At 34.2% G+C, this 20,073-nt stretch overlaps 2 protein-coding genes and 1 non-coding gene across 4 annotated transcripts in view; all 3 read right to left on the bottom strand.

Annotated features, from left to right (window-relative positions):
* Positions 1-557: 557 nt before the first annotated feature.
* On the bottom strand, positions 558-630 carry Trnav-cac. The gene has a single exon. It is a non-coding gene; the product is annotated as a tRNA-Val (tRNA).
* Positions 631-1,749: 1,119 nt separating this feature from the next.
* LOC119080013 (jerky protein homolog-like) lies at positions 1,750-4,265 on the bottom strand. The gene is made up of 2 exons (XM_037188189.1): positions 2,245-4,265; positions 1,750-2,185 (listed from the first exon to the last, which is right to left on the bottom strand). Exons 1-2 carry the CDS (start codon positions 3,836-3,838, stop codon positions 1,812-1,814), a joined length of 1,968 nt encoding a protein of 655 aa, XP_037044084.1. The 5' UTR covers positions 3,839-4,265; the 3' UTR covers positions 1,750-1,811.
* A 2,434-nt stretch (positions 4,266-6,699) lies between these two features.
* LOC119080001 (angiopoietin-related protein 2) overlaps positions 6,700-20,073 on the bottom strand; it is a 64,722-nt gene continuing 51,348 nt past the window's right edge. The window contains exons 3-9 of one of the 2 annotated variants that reach the window (XM_037188173.1): positions 13,346-13,372; positions 8,206-9,189; positions 7,886-8,144; positions 7,680-7,811; positions 7,432-7,619; positions 7,177-7,363; positions 6,700-7,050 (exon numbers count right to left, since the gene is read on the bottom strand). In XM_037188173.1, coding sequence (XP_037044068.1) covers positions 6,865-7,050; positions 7,177-7,363; positions 7,432-7,619; positions 7,680-7,811; positions 7,886-8,144; positions 8,206-9,189; positions 13,346-13,372 — 1,963 coding nt within the window. In that variant the 3' untranslated portion in view covers positions 6,700-6,864. The remainder of the gene's footprint in view (positions 7,051-7,176; positions 7,364-7,431; positions 7,620-7,679; positions 7,812-7,885; positions 8,145-8,205; positions 9,190-13,345; positions 13,373-20,073) is intronic. The other variant, XM_037188174.1, reaches the window with a different exon arrangement.

The following is a 20,073-nucleotide window of genomic DNA, read 5'->3' on the forward strand; positions in this document are numbered from 1 at the left end:
TAGCATACAGGTAGCATAATGTTCCCTTCTCTCTTCGTTTCGATGTTGTTGTTGTTTGTAGCTTTCCGGTACAAAAATATTCAACGGAAATTTTATACTGTATTTCGATGCGGTTGAGTAACGGTTACTGAAGCATAAGCTCATATTAAATCACAAATAAAAAGTCAGCATTTAGGCGTTTGTTTCGACCACGGCATCAGGGTAAAGTCTACTTTACTCTGCCGTGGTTTCGATGTATGCTTTGCATCTCATTCTGAACAAGTTCGTGTACAATGTAGGCACACAAAGCCAAAGAATGTAATAAAAATCAACAAAGTGTTTTGCAGAAATTACTTTTCTCATACTCACTTGCGCCGTAAAGTATACAGTAAACGAGTTGCTCACGTGTTATGTGGTGCCGGCTACAACGAAACTGCTGAACAATTCATTGTTAACATAGAAACACAAACAATTGTGTCTCCGTGCGACAACGAAAGCATTAAATGAGTGGATTTATGGGATGTGGCACTTGAAAAATAATTATTTGCTGCAATAATAAAATAAAAAAAAAAATTTAATGTTCCCGCCCGGGTTCGAACCGGGGACCTTCTGCGTGTGAAGCAGACGTGATAACCGCTACACTACGGAAACTATATCTTCCGTCCAGCCAAAATCATACAATTATTAAATGAGCATTTCAATTTTGATCCACTATACACTACGGAATAAGTACGAGCCAGATTAATATTATATACCCGCTTTCCAATGTACATTCAACGCGCATGTTGAGGCTGATAGCTTTATTTCAGATACGCTATGTTGTGGTATGCTCGTATATACGAGTAAGTGTATGCGCGAATTTCAATACAAACACATGCAAACGATTACGAGTACGTTAAACATTTCGAAAAATTTTACTTATCAAAGCGATAACGAGTACGTACATTGACAACGGACTATGTCTTACATTGATTATGAAATAGTTTTATCGAATATAATTTGTAGCGGTCATAAAAGTATTGTCTTAGCGGTTTGTTTATAAGTAGTTATAGTTTGAGGTTCCCAACAAGATGGTGTCAATTGCAACTTGTTTGAATTTACTCATCATATGATACCGAAAACAAATCAAATCCAATATGCCCTGCGTATGGTTAGAATTATTTTAAAATAGCATCTGCCATTCTATTCTAAGAATTAAATTATAGATTGGGTACATTGGCACGCGTAGTACTAAAGACTAGTTTCTCACAAAACAAACTTAAATATGAATGCCGGCGGAATACCTGTTCTCTATCAAAAATGCTGGAAAAGTGCTATACCTACCACAAAATTGAAAAATTTAGACTTACCGTTATTTCGAAACCGAGTTTGCGACCAATAAAATCTTGTAAATCTTCTTGTCGGTCTTTAGGATTTCGTCCCAACATAACCATTTGCTGCTGTAATTCTTGATCCAAAGAATAATGTGGCAAATGTCCTTACATTCAGCGAATAGCAGCAACAGTCGAACGTATGTGGAACATAGGATTTACCGTAATTTGGGGTGAATGGGAACATTTTTTACTTTCTGATCTTCGAAATTGTTGCTAATTTTTATATTTTTATGAGTTTCTACGTCGAATAATATGAGTTAGAGCATTAACTTAATAAAATCGACTGGTTTTCAAGGATACTCTTACCTTTCCTCATACTTTTCTTTGAATGCGTAAAGAAACCAACTAGACACATTAGTGGGGTGAAATGAAACATACAAAATTTTTGCGTTAGAAACGTTAAATATTCATTAGATTAGTAAGTCAGAGCAAGTACAATCTCGACAAAAATAATGTTTATCACTTAAGGTCATTGATGTGAACCTCGAACTTGAAATAGCCTCTTCCATACGATTCAGGTGCTTTGAGAACTTTTCGAATTTGATCGTAAGTAAAGGAGGCCTCGTCTGGAACATTTGGGAAGCCGTACACAAAGCCGCTGAACTCACGAGATGGTTTGGGTCGCACGAACTTACCCACAATCGTTCCATCCGAGCAAACTTCTTCGACCAATCCGATAAAGTTCTGTCCACTCAGTGTCTTCGACTTCCCCTTACGTGAAACATCGCTTCGGAAATTTACGATCAGCCAACTTCCTGATTCCACGGATTGCACAGTGACAGTTTCTCCGGTTTCTTCGTTAGTGACTTCCATAAGGATGTTCGTTTGAACATCTAAAAACATAAGAATTTTAACATTTTTTTAACCCACAAACAACATACAGTTTCCTTACCAATATCAGACATGACGTTTATCGATTCAATGTTGACATTGCTGTTGTTTACAGGCTCAGCTGACTGCTGTGCTAGATTGTTAACTTTGATCAGTTGAACTACTTCACGTTGCTCAGCACCATCAGCTTCTATAAAAGGCTCTGCATCGCTCTGATCGACTTGTTTTCCGTCAAGACCGTCGTTCTCGACCTCATCTGGGTCGTCAGACTCTAACTCAGTACCATTTTGTTCGGCAGAGTTGTCGAAGTCTTCTACGCACACACTCTTACCAGCCTGAACATCTATTTTTTTCTTTCGTTTGCGAATTGACTGGTTTTCGTCACCATATCGCAGACTCTTTAAATAGTCAACAAAGGCATCAGTCACCAAACTGACAGTTTCATCTGTTCGATTTTTGGCATTCGTATTCGGTATCATTTTTAAAACTTCATTTTTATTCAATGGCAACAGACCCGCTTTTCGGAAGCCGCTTTTGAGGTTGTCTGGAGAATTTGCATCAATTTCACTGTACAGTTTCAACAGCAATCGAGGGAAAACATCTTTTTGAAGACCAGATGCATTTCGGCCTGCTCCTTTCTTCCAATTTGTCAAAATTTGTCTCCATTTCATTTTCATTGGTCGGAAGAATGCAATGTCCAGTGGCTGCGTCAAATGTGTGGAGTTGGGAGGCAAAAAAATGAATGAGATATCGTGTTCTTCGCATAGACGTACTATTTCGCAGGACATATGAGAGCTCAAGTTGTCACCAATCAATATTTTCCGTCCTTCCAATTTTGAGCAGAAAGGTATAGCGACTGTACGAATCCAATCCTCGAAGCACGTCAAATCAAACCAACCGGATTTCGAGCGATTGTAGCGGCAATGTTTTGGACCATTCTGAGTCCAAGTATTGTATAAATTGGTTGCCTTATATACAACATACCAAGGAAGAACAACACCATCGGCCGTTCCAGCAAACATAAGAGACGTACAAGACTTCGAATGATTCATGACTCGTTCAGGGTACTTGCAGCCTCGCTTCGTGATAACTTTTTTTTTCCCTGGGTCGTCAGAAAGATTTGTCTCATCGTAATTTATGATGTTTGAAGGCGGAACACCTTCCAATTCCTTAGCGACATGTGCAAAATATTCTTCAATTACTTCTGGTGACACTTTCGCTCTGGATCGCTTGATGTTTTGGCACATTCGTTCGGAAATTTCTGCTTCGTGACGCTTTAAGTAACTGTACGCCCACTCTCTACCAGGCAGATTATCCTTGAATCGACTTTCGTTTCTTCCCGAGTGCTCCAAAAACGACTTCACGATGATTCGTAAATCGTAAGATTCAACTGGATAACCCCATTCCGCGCACTGAATAAGGCGTAACATTATCTCGTTTTCTTCATCTTCAGTTAGGACTGGCTGGCCTCCCTGTTTTTTGATGTTTCGACTCTTCTTGTGGCGATGTAACACGGATATACTGATGTTATGTTTTTTGGCTGCTTTGCGATAGGACATTCCTTTCTCTACTTCAGCAATAGCAGCTTTAATGAGCACCTGTGAGTATTTCCGGTAGGATTTGCCACCCTCCTTCGGTTTGTATTTTCGCGGCATCCCTACAAAGAATTACCGTTCCTATTCAACCCAAAATTTACGAATGGATGATATCGCCACAATTAAATTGTATTTTTTCTAAAACACGGGCTTACCTCAATAAATAACGAGTTAAAATACGTAAAAAAGGAATTTAGGAATCACAATTTAGTAGTTTTACTACTTGTTACTAAATATTACGTTTGCACCACGTAAAGTTATGAAGGAGTAATTTAGAGTCACGTTAAAGCCGTTGAAAAAAATTGGCGATATTAGTACAACAATCATGACAACGTATACAGCTAAACGATTTTAACAACTAAAAACTTCTCATTATTGTCATGGCATACTAACGTTTTCAGTTAATTCAAATTTTGACGATCTAAAGTTGTGCAACCAACTTAACGACTTTTTGTGTCGATTCACCACATCATACCTAATCACCCCAAATTACGGTAATGAGAGTTTTAGTACAGCCTGGGACAGTCAAAAATAAGTGCATTTTTATTCTATACGTGTTTCATCGATTTCAGCTGTTTTGCCATTGTAATTTGTATTGTTAAAACAGCTGAAATCGATAAACACGAAAATCATAAAAATACACTTTTTTGACTGTCCTTGGTTGTAGCTTAGTTTCTCACGTGTTGGACGTCTCTGTTGCCTGTACTTGTAACAGTTCTATTTTGACTTGGTTTAGCTTTACAAGAATTTTGATTTAATCTGCACTTCTGAGTTGTTAAAAGTAATGATACTGAAAACATTCATCGAAAAGTTAACATTTTTAGATTGGGTTGGGAACTTAAAGTTTTAAATGGAATCTCTCCGAATGATGACTCTTCAGTAAGATGTATAAGACTGATTTTCTTGTATGGCAGTGATGAAGATTTTTAGTTGCAGAACTAAATCTACTGATCGAGACTGCTAGGAAGTCTTCTAAAAATTTCGCGTAGGCAATAATATAAATAGTGTTTTGAAGTGACGTAATCAATAACAATATACCACCTGCTCAATATAAAATTTTGTCAATACCACTGCGTTAAATGCATCCCCTCAAAACTCTTTATTGTTACATGGTGATACTTTCCAACTACTATTTTTTTATCACTATTTGTACTCTTGGAAAAAGGTCTTTAGTGAAGTAGTACCTCATGATGTTGCCCAAATGCTGAAATACTAGTTAGATTCAAACGTTAAATTTGACTTATTATGTTACCGATGAACTTTGCTTGGCGATGTTGATGATTTTCGTTTCAACAAATAGAACAGAGAATGGAAAACGACAACCTTTTTACTCCAAAATCAAGTTGCTAATATATTCAGTTAAGTGAGAGAGAGACAGAGAGGAAAGTTAAATTTTATCGGTTGTGGACGGTAGATTTTATGCGAGTTGTAGCCCGAACAAAGTGAGGATGACAATCGAATGTGCCAAAAATCAACCGTATAGATACGTTTACAACTTCTCATGTAAAGGGACCAAATTACAAAAGAAAATCTGAAATTTTGTACCAAAAGACATGAAAAATAAATAATCTACCTTAACAAGCCAGCAAGGGACTTGGGCTACGCCATTTCAATTATCTTTGTGATGTTTGCAAGGTAACATTAATTCAGTAACCGAGCGGAACGATATAGCTGATACAAATTTCATATCAACAGTGCTTTGAGATTTTTCTTGTGGACATAAGTATGGAATTTGATATTCCACACATTCTTTGAAATTTTAAACATTAAAAAAGTGATCCTTTTACAAACGGCTAATTATTTGTTATCAACAGCAAAGGCAGAAATAAGTTGTGACCTCCAATTATTGAGGCGTTATATGTATATCAAAATGTATGCTATAAAGCAAATGAAGTAAAAGATTTCATTTCGACTTTTACTTCAACCAGTAGAAGTAGTAGATGTAAGGTCCATTTGATACATCTATCGTTCCTGGAAGGTTGAAAGTTAAAACACGTTGAAGTTAATTGTGGCTTATCAACTTTCGGCACCCTAGACTTTACTTAAATCTACAAAAAAAAGGTTCACAGAAAAATTTCGTTTTTTTTAATTTATTTTTTATTAGAATCTAACACTGTACATAAAAACACAAAATTAATTATTTACAGAATTTTCCCTAACTATTAAATGATCTACAACAAAATAAGAACAAAAAATAATAAAAAAAAAAATTCATATTTTTTTGCCAAGGTTTCCATTTTTTGTAAAATATAATTTAAAATAAATAAAGAGACCTACACGAAAAATGCATATTTTCATCATAAATTGTGAGTGGTGGGGTGGATGCATGATGTTTAGAATACAACGTATTTTTAGGAGTAAAGATACCAAAACCAAAATCGAGTTTTCTGTTTTGTAAAACGAAATTTTCATGAGAAATCGGAAGTAGTAGATTGGATGCAGATGAAGAGATTCTTTGAATTTTTTGTGAAATCAAAATAGTTAACATCCACCCATCGAATACAATCAATATGCATTATTTCACCCAGTCGCTTCAATTTACAAAAATGATAAAATTGATATAAATTCGAGTGTTTTTTCTTCTTAAATAGTTAAATAAAGAAATGAAATTTAATGAATCGAAGATGTTTGGATGCATAATAATAATTTATATGATATGATAATATGGGGGTATGTTGTGTGTATGCATGCATGGGAGGTGTGTGTGTATGGGTATGTGTGTTCATGTGTGTTTGTGTGGTAAGGGAATAACAATATAGCTTGATGATTTATATGGGAATAATGGTACGTTCTTTCTCGTTTAATGTTTAACTGGTTCATTCGATTGAATTTGTGAAATCCAATTTTTTTTTTTTTTTGTTATTTTTATCAAAAATCATTGTTTGAATCAAAATCTAGTTTGCAAAAGAAATGAATTTTCGGCCAACATTGCTCTGTTAAATTTTCTCTATTTAATCTCTCTCAAGTGATCATTGGCATCTCTACATACGTTCAAACAAACTTTTGCCTAAATTCTTAAATGAAAAATTTTGTTTTTGTTTTTCGTAAATTTTTTGTTTCATTTTTCTCTTTGTTTTGTGCTGCTTCTATTTAGTCAGTGGCACCGATTGTTGTGGCCCTTTGGGTCGGATCATCAGTGTGGCTTTTTTGAGTGTATAATCCCATCCACGCCAACGGAACCATACGATGCCCTGTCGAGCGGTTAAATCTTGCGGATCGTGAAGGTACAATCCATTTAGTCCACGACCACAAGACTTCCACCACCAACCACCCTATATTATCAGCAAAAAAATAATATTTTGACTCGTTACTGTTACAATCGTAATAATTTCTTTTGATCAAGGACACGGTGAGCTAAGCAACAAATTCAAAACACAAAAATCAGAAAATTGACCCACCTTCAACATACTCGCACAGTTCAACGAACTTCTATCATTGTCGCGATTATACGTGGAAAATGGACTGTTGTTCGATCCGTACCACGGATCGTTTAAGGAATCACCGGCATTGCCATCGTAACCATCAATTTCCAATTTGTAGTAATCGCTTTCCGAATGGATTTTGAAATGAGAATATTGGGCGTATCTACGGACCAAAATTCAATGATCGATCAAAAACAGAAGCAGTTTCAGTTTAATTTCATCTTCTCATACCTCTTATTTCCTTCGAAATCTTCCAGTTCCACACGCAGTGAATAATCCTCGTTGTTGGTTAACATGTAAATGTTCTCGTTGCCCAACCAGAATTCCTTGGCTGGATCACCGAAACCATTTTTATAATCGGCCCAGTCTCGATTGAAATTTTCCCGTGGCTCACCGAAATCGTCTCGCCGTTGGATTACCTGTAACATGTAAAACGTGTAACCGATGCAACGAGATTACCATCTACTTTTTTGACATACCGTCCAACCGCCATCAGCGATTTCTTGTTCACAGAACACTTTCAAGAACCAATAGGTGGTTCCTCTGATTTGCAGATAATAAACGCCTGAATGTCGCATACCAGCATTCAATAGATCAATGCACGAAAATCCCTTGGAAAATAGAAGACAATTTTCAGTCTAATAAAACCCGTCATTGAAATCTGATCGATTTCGGGGCACTATACCTTCACGTCCTTGTAGCTCAAAGCATCTGTTGCGAAAGTCGAATTGACGACGGACGGTTTGTTCTTAACACTGGGGAAAATGATGCCACCTTTACGTGAAACTGGTTTCGAAGTTGTCCCATTGACGTAGGGAATGGTGTTGCTGTTTTGGGTAGTGAAATTCACGTAGACATTCGACTGAGTTGTAGTCGTTGTTCCAACGGGTGGAAACGTCGTTGGGGGTAGTGGCGGTTCGGTGAAATCTTCGTATAACGAGTACCTATAAGACGAACAGAATTAGTTCATTCAAAGTCAACAACCTACACCACTCATACAGTTACCTATTATGATCATATTCAACGAGCCTATCGATTGTTGGATCCATTAGCAATTCCGGTGGAACGGGTCGTTGTGCCAATACAGCAACGTCGTCTTCCTGTTTCTTCAATCGTTTCTCAACAATGTCCAAGTTGTTAATGATCAAATTGGTTTTCGTCTTCAAATCGTGATGAATTTCACCAATGGCTCGCTCCTGACGTTGCGTTTGAGTCAACAACTCGTCGCTCTTTGGCACCAAATGGTCGACGGAACTTTTCGTTCCAACAACAACATCCCACACTTCGTCCATTTTCTCCGATACCGTCATAATTGGCTTCATCTGATTTACTAACGTATCAATTTTACTCGTTCTAACCATTGGCGCTTGAGTCGTCGTTGCATTATAGGTAGGATCTTCGTGATGATCGACGACCGCTTCATGAATATCACCAATCATGAGCAAAACTTTGCCAATATTTTCGGACACCAAATTGATGTGAAATTGCAATTTCTTGTCCAGATCTTCTGTGGTAGACTTTAGGTCACCCAATTCATTTGTCACGTGACTGATCACTTCCGCATTCATCGATCGAGTGATTTCAATTACATTCATGCTGATCGGTTTCTTTTCACTCGCTTCGGCATTTATGTCGTCAACGGGTAAGAAATTATTATCGATTTGACTCTTCAATCCTTCGAGCTTCGAATCGATATCACTGACTTTTTGATCCAGTGACAGTAAACTCGTTTCCAACACATTCGACGACATCTTCAGCGACGATCCGAATTGACCAATGTCCTGATTATCGATCGATATTTTGTTATCGAGATTCTGTAAATTTGATATGACGGCATCGGTTTTCAGAATATTGTCAGCCACCCGATCGTCCAGTTGCTCTACACGTCTCATTAGATGTTCCACTGCTTTGTCCAAATTGTCGATCCGTTGCAGTTTTCCCTCCAATGTAGACACAACCACCTCGAACACATTCAACAATTGTTGTTCGCTGGAAGTGAATTGAAATGGAATTTTATTAGTTTTGACTTGAATTGATCGAGTCGATTGTTATTTCGTTAAGTTTATTACGCAACCATTTTGACTATAAAGTTAAAAAAAAAAAAATCAATTCGCTGTCCATAGACAAAACAGACATCTGAATATTGAAGCCAATTGAATAATGAATATTAAACCAAATTGCCGTACAATGAAATCAAATAAAATATTTTTAAATATTTAAAATGACTGAGAATAAACCCATATTTGAAATGAAAATCCATCTATTTAACAGCGGCAATGTTAAAATGATTGCTTCCGACTCGAACCATTTTTAAGAAATAAATTTATTGAGTTTATAGTTTATGGAATAAATTGCTATTATCGAACGTTTCTATCAAAAACTGTAATGATTTTGTACAATAAAATATTAAACTGATCAATCATAATTGAACATTAGGCGAATCGAATGCGGTCCCTATACAGAAAGGTTTTACGTAAGGAAACAACTTCAATATTTTATGATATTCCAAACAAGTATAATGAGATAAGTGTTGGTGTTGATGTCTAGTTGTATAATTGGCTTTTTTCGACAGCTGCATTTCAGCTAATTGTAGAGTTACATTGAGAAGAAGAATGTTGTCTTTTCGACCTGATTTCTCGAACAAATATAGTCTATCTGGAAAGTTTCTTATTGTCGACAAATTTCATTTAATCAAATCAGTCGAAATATCAGCTTTAATCAGAGTTTCTTTTTGGAAAAGAAAGAGTTTCATGCGAAAAAAGGTTGTACAGAAAAAGAGTTGCATAAAAAGAGGAGCTGCAAACCGAGTGGTTGACCTCTTGAGTATACCCTTTTAGACAAACAGTGTCTATAGTCGACAGTTGCCAAATAGATTACTAATTTGTATGAAATTGTCTTTTACAGTGTTTTATAGGTGTGCACGGTGAGCTTGAAAATGTCCATTTTCAAGCTCACCATGTGTGTGATACACTGTCGAGTTTCAGTACCCTAGTTTAGTTTAATATGAATGGACGGGGCAAAACCCCTAAAACCGCCAGTGGGCCAGTTGTGCTTACCCGTTTATCATTAACTACAACCTGTTGGTTTTGTTTCAGTGCCTTATCTAGAGTATTACTAATGCTTGAAGTGTTATGATCTAAGTGGAATACGAAGAGAAATCAGAGGTGCAAATTTGTTTTATTAAATTTGGTTCAGGCACACCGTGGAAGGGTGTTAGGGAATCTCGCGCCGCGTCATTCACAATAACTCACAAAGTGACATCTTCCTTATACAAAATATGTCAAAATTTGAATTATTGTGAATGACGCGGCGCGAGATTCCTAGCAACCCGTGGAAGATCAGATAAGAGGAAAACCACTCTGTTTAACCAAAAATTACCACGCCATACAAATCAACTTTGGTGAATTTATTTGTATAGGAAAGGTGTCTTCCTGACCTCCCCAAAGTCAAAGTCGAATGTTGAAAAAAAGACACAGAACCTACAAAGCTTTATATCTGACAAGTTGTCAGTGACATCAGTGAAACCTTATGACGGTCAAGTACTTTTAGTCATAAGACCGACTTGAAACAGATCTAATGTGTTAAACCTGAGAAATACTCAAATACTCTCAAGGAAAAGACTTTAATGCAAGATGACTTCGGTCAAAACTTAAAGCTCTAAAGCTCGTGGAAAAGCCATTATCAATACGATATTGTCCGGCTAAGCTACACACAACAAATTACTGATGAATAAGTTTTTTTTAAGAACTTAATCTGCAGAAATAAAACTATCAATTTTGCAGATATTTTAACTAAATAAATTTTTTAAATCTCACTAATTGAACTTTCTTTTGTTAATTTAATAATTGAACAATCAAAAAAAAAATATTTTCATGAGTAATGAGTTTTATTGTGGAGAAAATAAAATTTCAAAGAACTTGATGTGATGTGCGAAAAAAAGCGCAAATATTTGTCAAAATTAGTAACCTTAAACCATCCATAGCCCAGGAAATTTTGAATGATGCTGTTACATTTCACACAATTCTGCAAATTATCACGATTTTGTCAATAAAGCCCTCAAACAATAATTTTCACATAATTCCTCGAATGTCAGACAATAATCTGTATTTACATTTTTGATTTGTGAAAACATTGTTCGTTCGTTAGGCATTGTGATATGTTCATTCACTAATAAATTTTAAGAAATGGAAGATGACTAATTTTTAGTTGATGTGAATACAGATGTTTCAAAAGACTTCCGTATCCACCAAGCTCCACATTTAAGCCACTACAAATTTACCATTCCATACTCTACACCATATATTCCATTTATAATGAATCTACGAGCACAATTAATAATGAAGATGATGACTTTCTAAGAAATTTGTAATTAAGTCAATGTTGTTCGCCACTTCAGAATAAATCAACAATTTGGACAATGCTTAAAAAATCCTATGAAAATCATCAATTCGAGTACACTTCAACATTGAAATTCAGAAGAAATTGTACCTACGCGCTGATCTGTGTGCGGTATCTTGTAATTGTTTTTGATTTCTCAAGTGTTATAATTCCAACGAGCAGACAGTTTCTAATTGACATGCGAAATTTTATGATGATTCAGTACGTCTAATTGAGATTTTAGAAATGGAAAACGAATGGGCCTTTCGTTAACTTTTTTATTCGGTCAAACATTAGCATCAGAAAATACCATTGAAATAAAACTGTCTAGTCATCTGTTTCCGATGACGGCGACAAAAAAAAAGTAAAAATTACACACCTAACGATCCTATCTGCTCTTATCCTCTAGCACCCGAGACTGATGAAGGAAACAAGGCATGTGGAAATAAAGGATCTTGGATCTGTGGGAAACTCTTATCCCCAAAACTCTTATCTAATCTAAATTATAAACAAATGTTGATGATGAGGCTATTGAGGTACTAGATTTGGATCCAAAACACCAACAAACAGTTGAAACATCTGAAGTAACAGAGTCAATGACTTGATTAGGGAATCTAATCGATAAATCGGTAATTAGTATTTTGCTAGGAGATTTTCGGTAATACATTTTTTAACCTGTCACAGTCGGCAAGATATTAACAGTTGTACTATCAATCTGATCTATTACTTCATTTGATTGAAAAGTTTCATAGATTGATTTCTGAAATCTTTTACTTCATTTGTTTTGAACATGGTTTTTTGCTATAGAAGAACTCTTTAGTCTGTAACAGATTAATGTCGAATAAAATGAACGAATACTACATACATCGTACATCGTGATACCTCATTAATGAGTTTAAGATAGAGATGGAACCCTAGATATCTTAGCGTTCCTTTACATCAGATAGGCGTTTTGAACGCCATTTATGAATGTTTCCTGTGAGCAATGAAAAACGAGATGAATATTCAATTAACCTCTATCCATCACAGGTCGATATATAAATTTCAATTGAATAATGTTTCTCTTGTACATCAAGTTGAATTTATCTAAAACTCATGAATTTTCACAAGAGATTTCATTCAAAAATCTCGGCACTATACACTTTTCATTCCGGTAGACTAAAAGCCGTTTGTAAGCTGCAGTCACACCTGAAACCTACTGAAACATATTCGATGACTTCGACTTTATCATTCAGCGAAACGCACGGCTATTATTTAACCAATTATTTTTTGCGTGATTCAAAGTCGACCAATATATATTGAACGGTGAACCGGTAACGTACAATGTATTAATATAATGCGAAAAATATACTTTGTTCAAAAACAAGAAAGTTTTAGCAATTTTTTAGAATGTAAGCCATACAGGTTTCTTGTCAGTGTGCTGTGATGATTGATTTACACAAATTTTTGCGTATTTTATTTTACAACGAACTGGCGAATATGATTTAAGTTTCAAACAATATAAGTATTCGACGTAGATAATAAATCAACCGATCAGCATTACTTCAAAAAATTATGTGCTAAAAAAAGTTTTGAACACATTTGAACCGCATTAAAACAATTAAGAAAATTTGCATGTTATTTACATACATTAAAAACGGAAAAAATGATAAATTTATTGTATGAATATATTAAGACAATTTAATTCAAGCTTTTATGTAAATAAAACAACCGGTTAGTGTGGCTATAGATTATGTTATAACATAAAAATGATTGAAAATAATCTTACCCACTCGGATACTTCATATTGACTGACCTGCAATCAAAAATTGTGGTTTTCTTTCATTTATAATATGCTTTGATTTCGTTGTGAGTTAAACGATTATCTTGCTAGTAGGTTTTTTTTTTAAAATGAGTTTTTAATTTATGAAGTTTTTGGTTAGAGAAATTATAACCGAAAAATGTTTGCCAATAAAATAAACTAAATTCCCAGCGCATATTATTATCGACATGTATATCGACACAAGAAACAAAAAAAAAAATCCGAAAATCAAAATTCTTATCTCTTTTTAATCACAAAAATATCAAAAAACTTCAATCATAAATCAATTTTCCAATTTCTCATTCATAACGCACACACGTATTTATTATCAAAAAAAAAGAGTTGGAAGAAGAAAAAAATTCACATTGGTTTCATTGATATATAACATCTGATTTAATTTCATCAACGGAACTAATTTTATTAGATGCGCTAAACACATTCACATCATCAGAAAAAAAAGTCGATAAATTGTCCAAAAACATGTGCTGTGACACAGTTTTGATACCCGAACGTGAATTTGTGGAAAAGTGTGAATCTTGTAGATGCAGTGCATAATTATTCTTATGGCAGAAGCCTGTGATAATCCAAAAGAAACTAATTCATCTTCATGTTATCTTCATAAAGCTTTTAGAAAGATTCACTTAAAATCCATCAAAATTTTCCGGTTTCCATTCTGATTCAAGAGAAACTTTATGCTCCCGAAATTGCAGAATATTTCAAGTACTTGAAGAAAGCCATTTCTTTTAAATTTCCGTTTAACGCTTCTAGTCTCACTGGTTATTAGTCAATCAAGAAATTTCAGATATTTAATCTTCCGTCGACCAGATGACATTTTTGTAGAAGAAGAATGGCTGAAACTCATTTTCACTATCAAGAAAACAGTATTCGTGTTTTGAATATCATAGCAAAGGTTTTACAAAATAATTCTCAAATTTGTATCCTCCTATTTGAAGGAAGTCTAATATGTGAATCAACTGATTAAACATCCAAATTTCAGTTTTCAATTCCAACCAATATTTTCGCTAATAATGCTTATACTCAGGCATTATAGGTTGACCGAAGGCCCACAAATAATTTTTTTTTAATAATTGACATTTTTCTTCGAAAACACAATTTTAAGCTTTAACACAAGTCGCACAAGTTGGACGAACATTACCGCAGCGGTAATAGTAGATTACAGCAGAGCCTATGTAAATGAGTAATACATGTGTGCGATGTTTGAGGCGTGTGAGCCGAAGGCGAACCGCCTAATTTCGCACACATGTATTACTCATTCACATAGGCTCTTCTGTACTGTTCTTTAATGTGTAGGCATCCTGTACGTTGTATTTACATTGTCTAAGATGAAAACTACGAAACAATTTTGCATAAAAATAGCATTTCGGAACCTTCTCACTCCTAAACATTTTGCACTAAAATTTACTATTCATTTAGTAGGCATCGGTTGTGCACGCCATTTCGGCGACATTTATTTGACTTCTTTGTTGTTGTCATGCTCAGTTTCAGTGAAAAATTTTTGATTTTGTTGTTTAAAATTGTAAATTCAGTGATGATTTTAGTGTTTTCTTAATTGTATCGTTGGCAAGTGCACCAAAAAATAGTTGTGCCTGCGTAAATTCTAATTTATATCGTGTTTTGTGTGAAGTGCAAACATAAACAAAATCATCGAAAAATTTCCGACCAGCGCATGTAAGTGATCGCGCATAACATGTAAATCATCGAAAAGTCTAACATGTAAGTTCCATTTACATTCTCATCGCAGACAATGTAAATACAACGTACAGGATGCCTACACATTAAAATAAATAACTACCCGCTTTTAATATTCCCAAAGCAATTATCTGACTCTGTTCACAGACTGGAGTTTCAGAGTAAAATCAAAGGCAACTCCTGTGACTATGTGTTTGATTTCATCATCACAAAGATAGCATTTTCTATTAGTTGAAAGTAAGTAATTGCTAACTTCATTAAACCTGTTACTTCAATTTACCAAAGTTTGTCTTAGTGTAAGATAGAAATCTATTACTTCAATATTTTTATCATACTTTTCGCTATAAAGAGAGCACTAGCACTAGAGCTCATCGCATATTATTATCGTATTTTATCAATAGCAGATGACTATATTGTTTGGTTCTTTGAAATCGATTCCTGGTGCATTGGTCCCTACCATGGAATAATCTCGCTTAATCTTAGTACAAAATGGTTAATAAGAAAATGTTGAAAATTACAAAATTCTACAAATTATCAACCGTACATGCTGTGACGAGGTATAATATAAAAACGTTTAAAAAAATTTTACGACACCAGTTTTACACGGTAAATGTCACTTCAAAAAACTGTGCCACTCCCATCCTCCATCTGATAAAACTTATTAAACGTAAGATTAAGAGCAAAACAGTGAATTCCATCAGCGAGAATTTCTGCGTTAGGTCAATAATTATTTTATTGTGCAATTGTAATAAATCCGAAATGACTGATAAGTTAACTGCATTTCCTATAACCATAAATTAACTTAATTGCCATGCTGTATTGATAGACACTCTTGTCCAGCATTTTTTGCTATGTAAAATAGCCCAACTGGTACATTAAACTAATTGTAATTCTTGGGATTTGTGGTATTTAATAACATTTAAAAGAGAATTTATTCTACCCACCAATTTGTTAGATATGGAATGGTATTTGTTCTTGTGAATTCTTGGAATCTCATGTATGCCATAAGGCTAACAATTATGGTAATAGGAGCATTTTGAAGCATTTAGTGCATTTTTTTGCTGATCAATTAAATTCAAGTTTCAATCGAAATGCCGTGCACAACAAATGTAGTGTCGCATTTGTTGTATCTCCTTCTTATATTAATTCTAAATTATAAATCTCGAAATATGTGGTACCCATACCCAGCATTATTTTTTGGATGACAAACATCTTGATGAATATAACAAAAGTTATAATCACATTATACACATGTCCATATAAAGACGCGTAACCGAGAGAGAGACAGACTACGTTCATTTTTGTGGTTCGTTAAAGCATGGACATTATGATGTTCATGCATGCTATCATTTAACATTAATTATGTTACAAAAGTGTCGAAATTTATAATATTTTACTTAATATTATGTGACCACAGATTAGTTTCTTTTACGAGATGAAATATCATTTTTTATCCTAAAAATAAATATGTAAAAGTAAAAGAGTCTCGGTGTTTTACATTTATATTTTTTTTTTTTTGCATTTATCTTTTCATGTAATATCACATAATGACATAAGAAAAACACTTGTTTATAATTAGGTCATTCTTTTGAATTTGGTTGTTATGAAATTTCATTTTCTGTATTCGATTGTAAAAATGGTTGAATAAGTCTTTAAATACGACTCGTGTAACATAGTTGTATGTAGACATCTCCCAGCACAGTTCTATAAGTTGAACGCGTTGAGATCGCGATTTATTTTTAATATGATAATTCATACAATCGATTTCTATTTTGAGGTTGCGCCGAGGATGAACCCATATTTATATGCGTTGTGTTCTTTTTAGCTGCATATAATTAATCGGTTAAACGTTAAGGTGATAACATAATCAATTTTTTTTGTCATGAATATATTTGACGGTCAGTAAACATTTTCCTGATCATAATTCATCAACCTTTTACGAACAACTATATCAGCGATGAGAAAAATAAATTGTGAATATTGGTTCATTAGGTGTTACATAGCTAATAGCATGTTAAAAGTAATGAAGTAGAAAAATGCATTCAATTGGACGTAGATCAAAATGAAGTAATAGATTCGATATATTCATCCTGGTGATACTATGCTTGCTGTATGTGAAAGGTTGAATATGTGGCACAATATAGCAGAGAACGTACATGCTTAAAAATTTATTTAAAAAAAATACGGTTTAATTTTATTTGTACTGTACAGTACACGATAAGACCATTTTGAACATAAAGACAGTTTCTTAGTACGCAAAGAAGATGACACGGACTGTGTACGGAAGACACATACTATTTTGTATGTAAAATCATCTTCTTTGTACAAAATGCTTGAGACCGGAATTTTTCATTTTTGTTCATCGCTACCTTCTTTCATTATCCTATTATACGGTAAGTAATTACATCCAAAACTTACAATGCGCATTTAGCTTAACTGTCTTAAAACTGTGGAGTGTGGAGTTGTTCTGAGGAAATACAACATTTTGAACAAATTTTTATGAACAAACTCCAAATGTACTCAAATTTTAGTTTTAGGTACCAACAGTTGGTAAGCGAAAGTGGATGCTAACGTCCAGACACAAATGGCCAGCTTCCCAGGTCCAAATGGCTCAAGTAAATCAGCGGCTGCATAGAGTGCAACAGTCAATAAACGAACCAAGAGAAGCTGTTCGCAAATTAGCATTTTTAGCGCAGAGGAGTTATTAGCATGTATAGATCTTCGTTTTTGTGTTTTGCGTAACTTTTAAAGCCAACTTCCGTTCTTTCTTATGTTGTCATCCATTCTTCACATAACGCGTATTAGTACGTTTTTCTGAGAAGACCTCAAATTCTGTTTTATGTGTGCCCTGCCATCTACATTCAGCCACGAAGGGCAACATAATTTTATGTTTCTACCAAGGTTCTGAAAGAACAGGTGTCGTTGCTCGTTGACATTTTTGTGTGGAAATGAAAATTACCGCAAACTGATGCAGACAATGTCTAGTAACACTTAGAATAACTAAAAGTTTTGATAATGAGATGTGTAAACTTCGAAATAAATTTAACGATCGCCGGGACAAATTGTACATCTTATGGTGAGCTGTCCGTTCAATAACCAACTTTGAGAGCCACTGAGTCTTCCCTGGTTCTATTTCTTTTGCTCTATGTAGATGGAATCTCCGAATAAGTACAGCGTAACAATAAGCAACATAACCTACTGCTTACAACAAAACATTCCAATTTCCGTTTCCACATATCTTTCTAAAATTGGAAACGTAATCTTGAATTAAGCTTAAACGGTTTTAGCTCCCTCGATAATTGCTAACTGAATACACTATTCCGACATAACATCAAAGTCAGATCGATAAAAAAAAACAAATTTAATGAAATAAAATAGAGAAAAAAAAACTGAAATAAGAAATAAAATGAAAAGAAGCGAAAAAAAACTGACCGACCACAAAAAAAAGGTTCGTTGAATTTGATGTCTTTCGTTGTGATACGTGCGTATTATTACCATACCAAAACGTTTTGGTTGATGATTTTAATTGAACCCATGCTGTCTACCGACTATTAATGAAATTATGCAAGTTAATATAGCATTGAACGTATGGGTTGTATACAATATATATATAAAAAAAACATTCATCTGTTTGTAAGTAACATTAAAATGAGGTACATACACAATTTAGAGGATAATTGGTAAAGTAATACATTTTACGATGTGTATAAATTATCTATGAATTTCAGACACACCGCAGTTAATGTAATATTTTAGTAATGTATCTATAACTATTACATGCACGGTGTATTACATGCCGACACATTATTATACTAATATATAAATAATACAAATCTGAAAATAAATATCATTTCGATTTTGATCTGTTAAAAATCTGATTGACAACAACCTCTAAAACGATTTTTTTTTTCGTTTCTTTCCAATTTGCTTTATTAATTACTATTTTTTCGGCTCTTCAATTTTTGGTAATGGGTCAGATGAATAGTGACCATTATGGAAACAAACACCGTTTCAACTAATTTGAATAGAAAAATGACTAGAAATATAGGCAAAACATAGAAATCTGAAGAAAAGAAAAAAACTTCTGAAGATTAACTGCCGATTAGAAGACTTATGGTTTGAATTGCATAAACGTTCGTGTGTATTGTATTTTATTGGCGAAATATGCCAGCAGCATAATAATCTCTGAACACATCTGAAATTCGTGAATGTGAGCTCTCAGCAAATGTATACAATAAATACTTCATACCATTCTATATAAAGTATGAAAACTGTTTGTTCGGCATTAGAGACTTTGTTGCGAGTTCTAGTCTATTAATTACTTCTTAATTAATTAAAACCGGAATAGTGTTTGGGTTACACAACGTTTTTTTTTTGAGAAATCGCACGCATAATGCAATTAATTAAATTACACTTTTCCATCGAGATATAAAAATTGTTTACTTTTGCGCAAAGTAACTGACACGACATTAATTCCTTTCTTAAATCAACACGATTATTGTTATTATATGGCTGAAATCCACATATCACACCACACATTGTAGTATGGGCAAATATTTTTTTTTTCATTTTCGATTTCTTTGGCCGTGCATAATTTTATTGTTTGTTGACAAAAAAAAAAAGTTATTCGATTAAAGCTTAAGCTTTACTTAATTTACACAATGTTAGACAAATTAAAAACTTTATTAGTGCGTGATTGTGTGATTTAGATTTGGTGATCACACCGATGGATGATTTAAAATTTCAGAATGACATCAAAGGAAGGTTATAGTGTGATATGTTTGTGTGTTTTGACAACCAAAAAAAAAAGCCAAACACAAAATTAATAATATTTAAAACTTTTTTTTTTTTTTTGATTTGTAAATTTAAATTAATTATGGTTATGCGGAATGAATCACCCGGTACAACAACACAAACATATTTAAATGCGAAACCTTCTTTAATTTAATAATTCATTTCGATCGTGTCACAATCGGTCCCGATGT

This window comes from Bradysia coprophila, unplaced genomic scaffold, assembly GCF_014529535.1.
Source record: "Bradysia coprophila strain Holo2 unplaced genomic scaffold, BU_Bcop_v1 contig_350, whole genome shotgun sequence".
Classification (NCBI taxonomy): Eukaryota; Metazoa; Arthropoda; class Insecta; order Diptera; family Sciaridae; genus Bradysia; species Bradysia coprophila.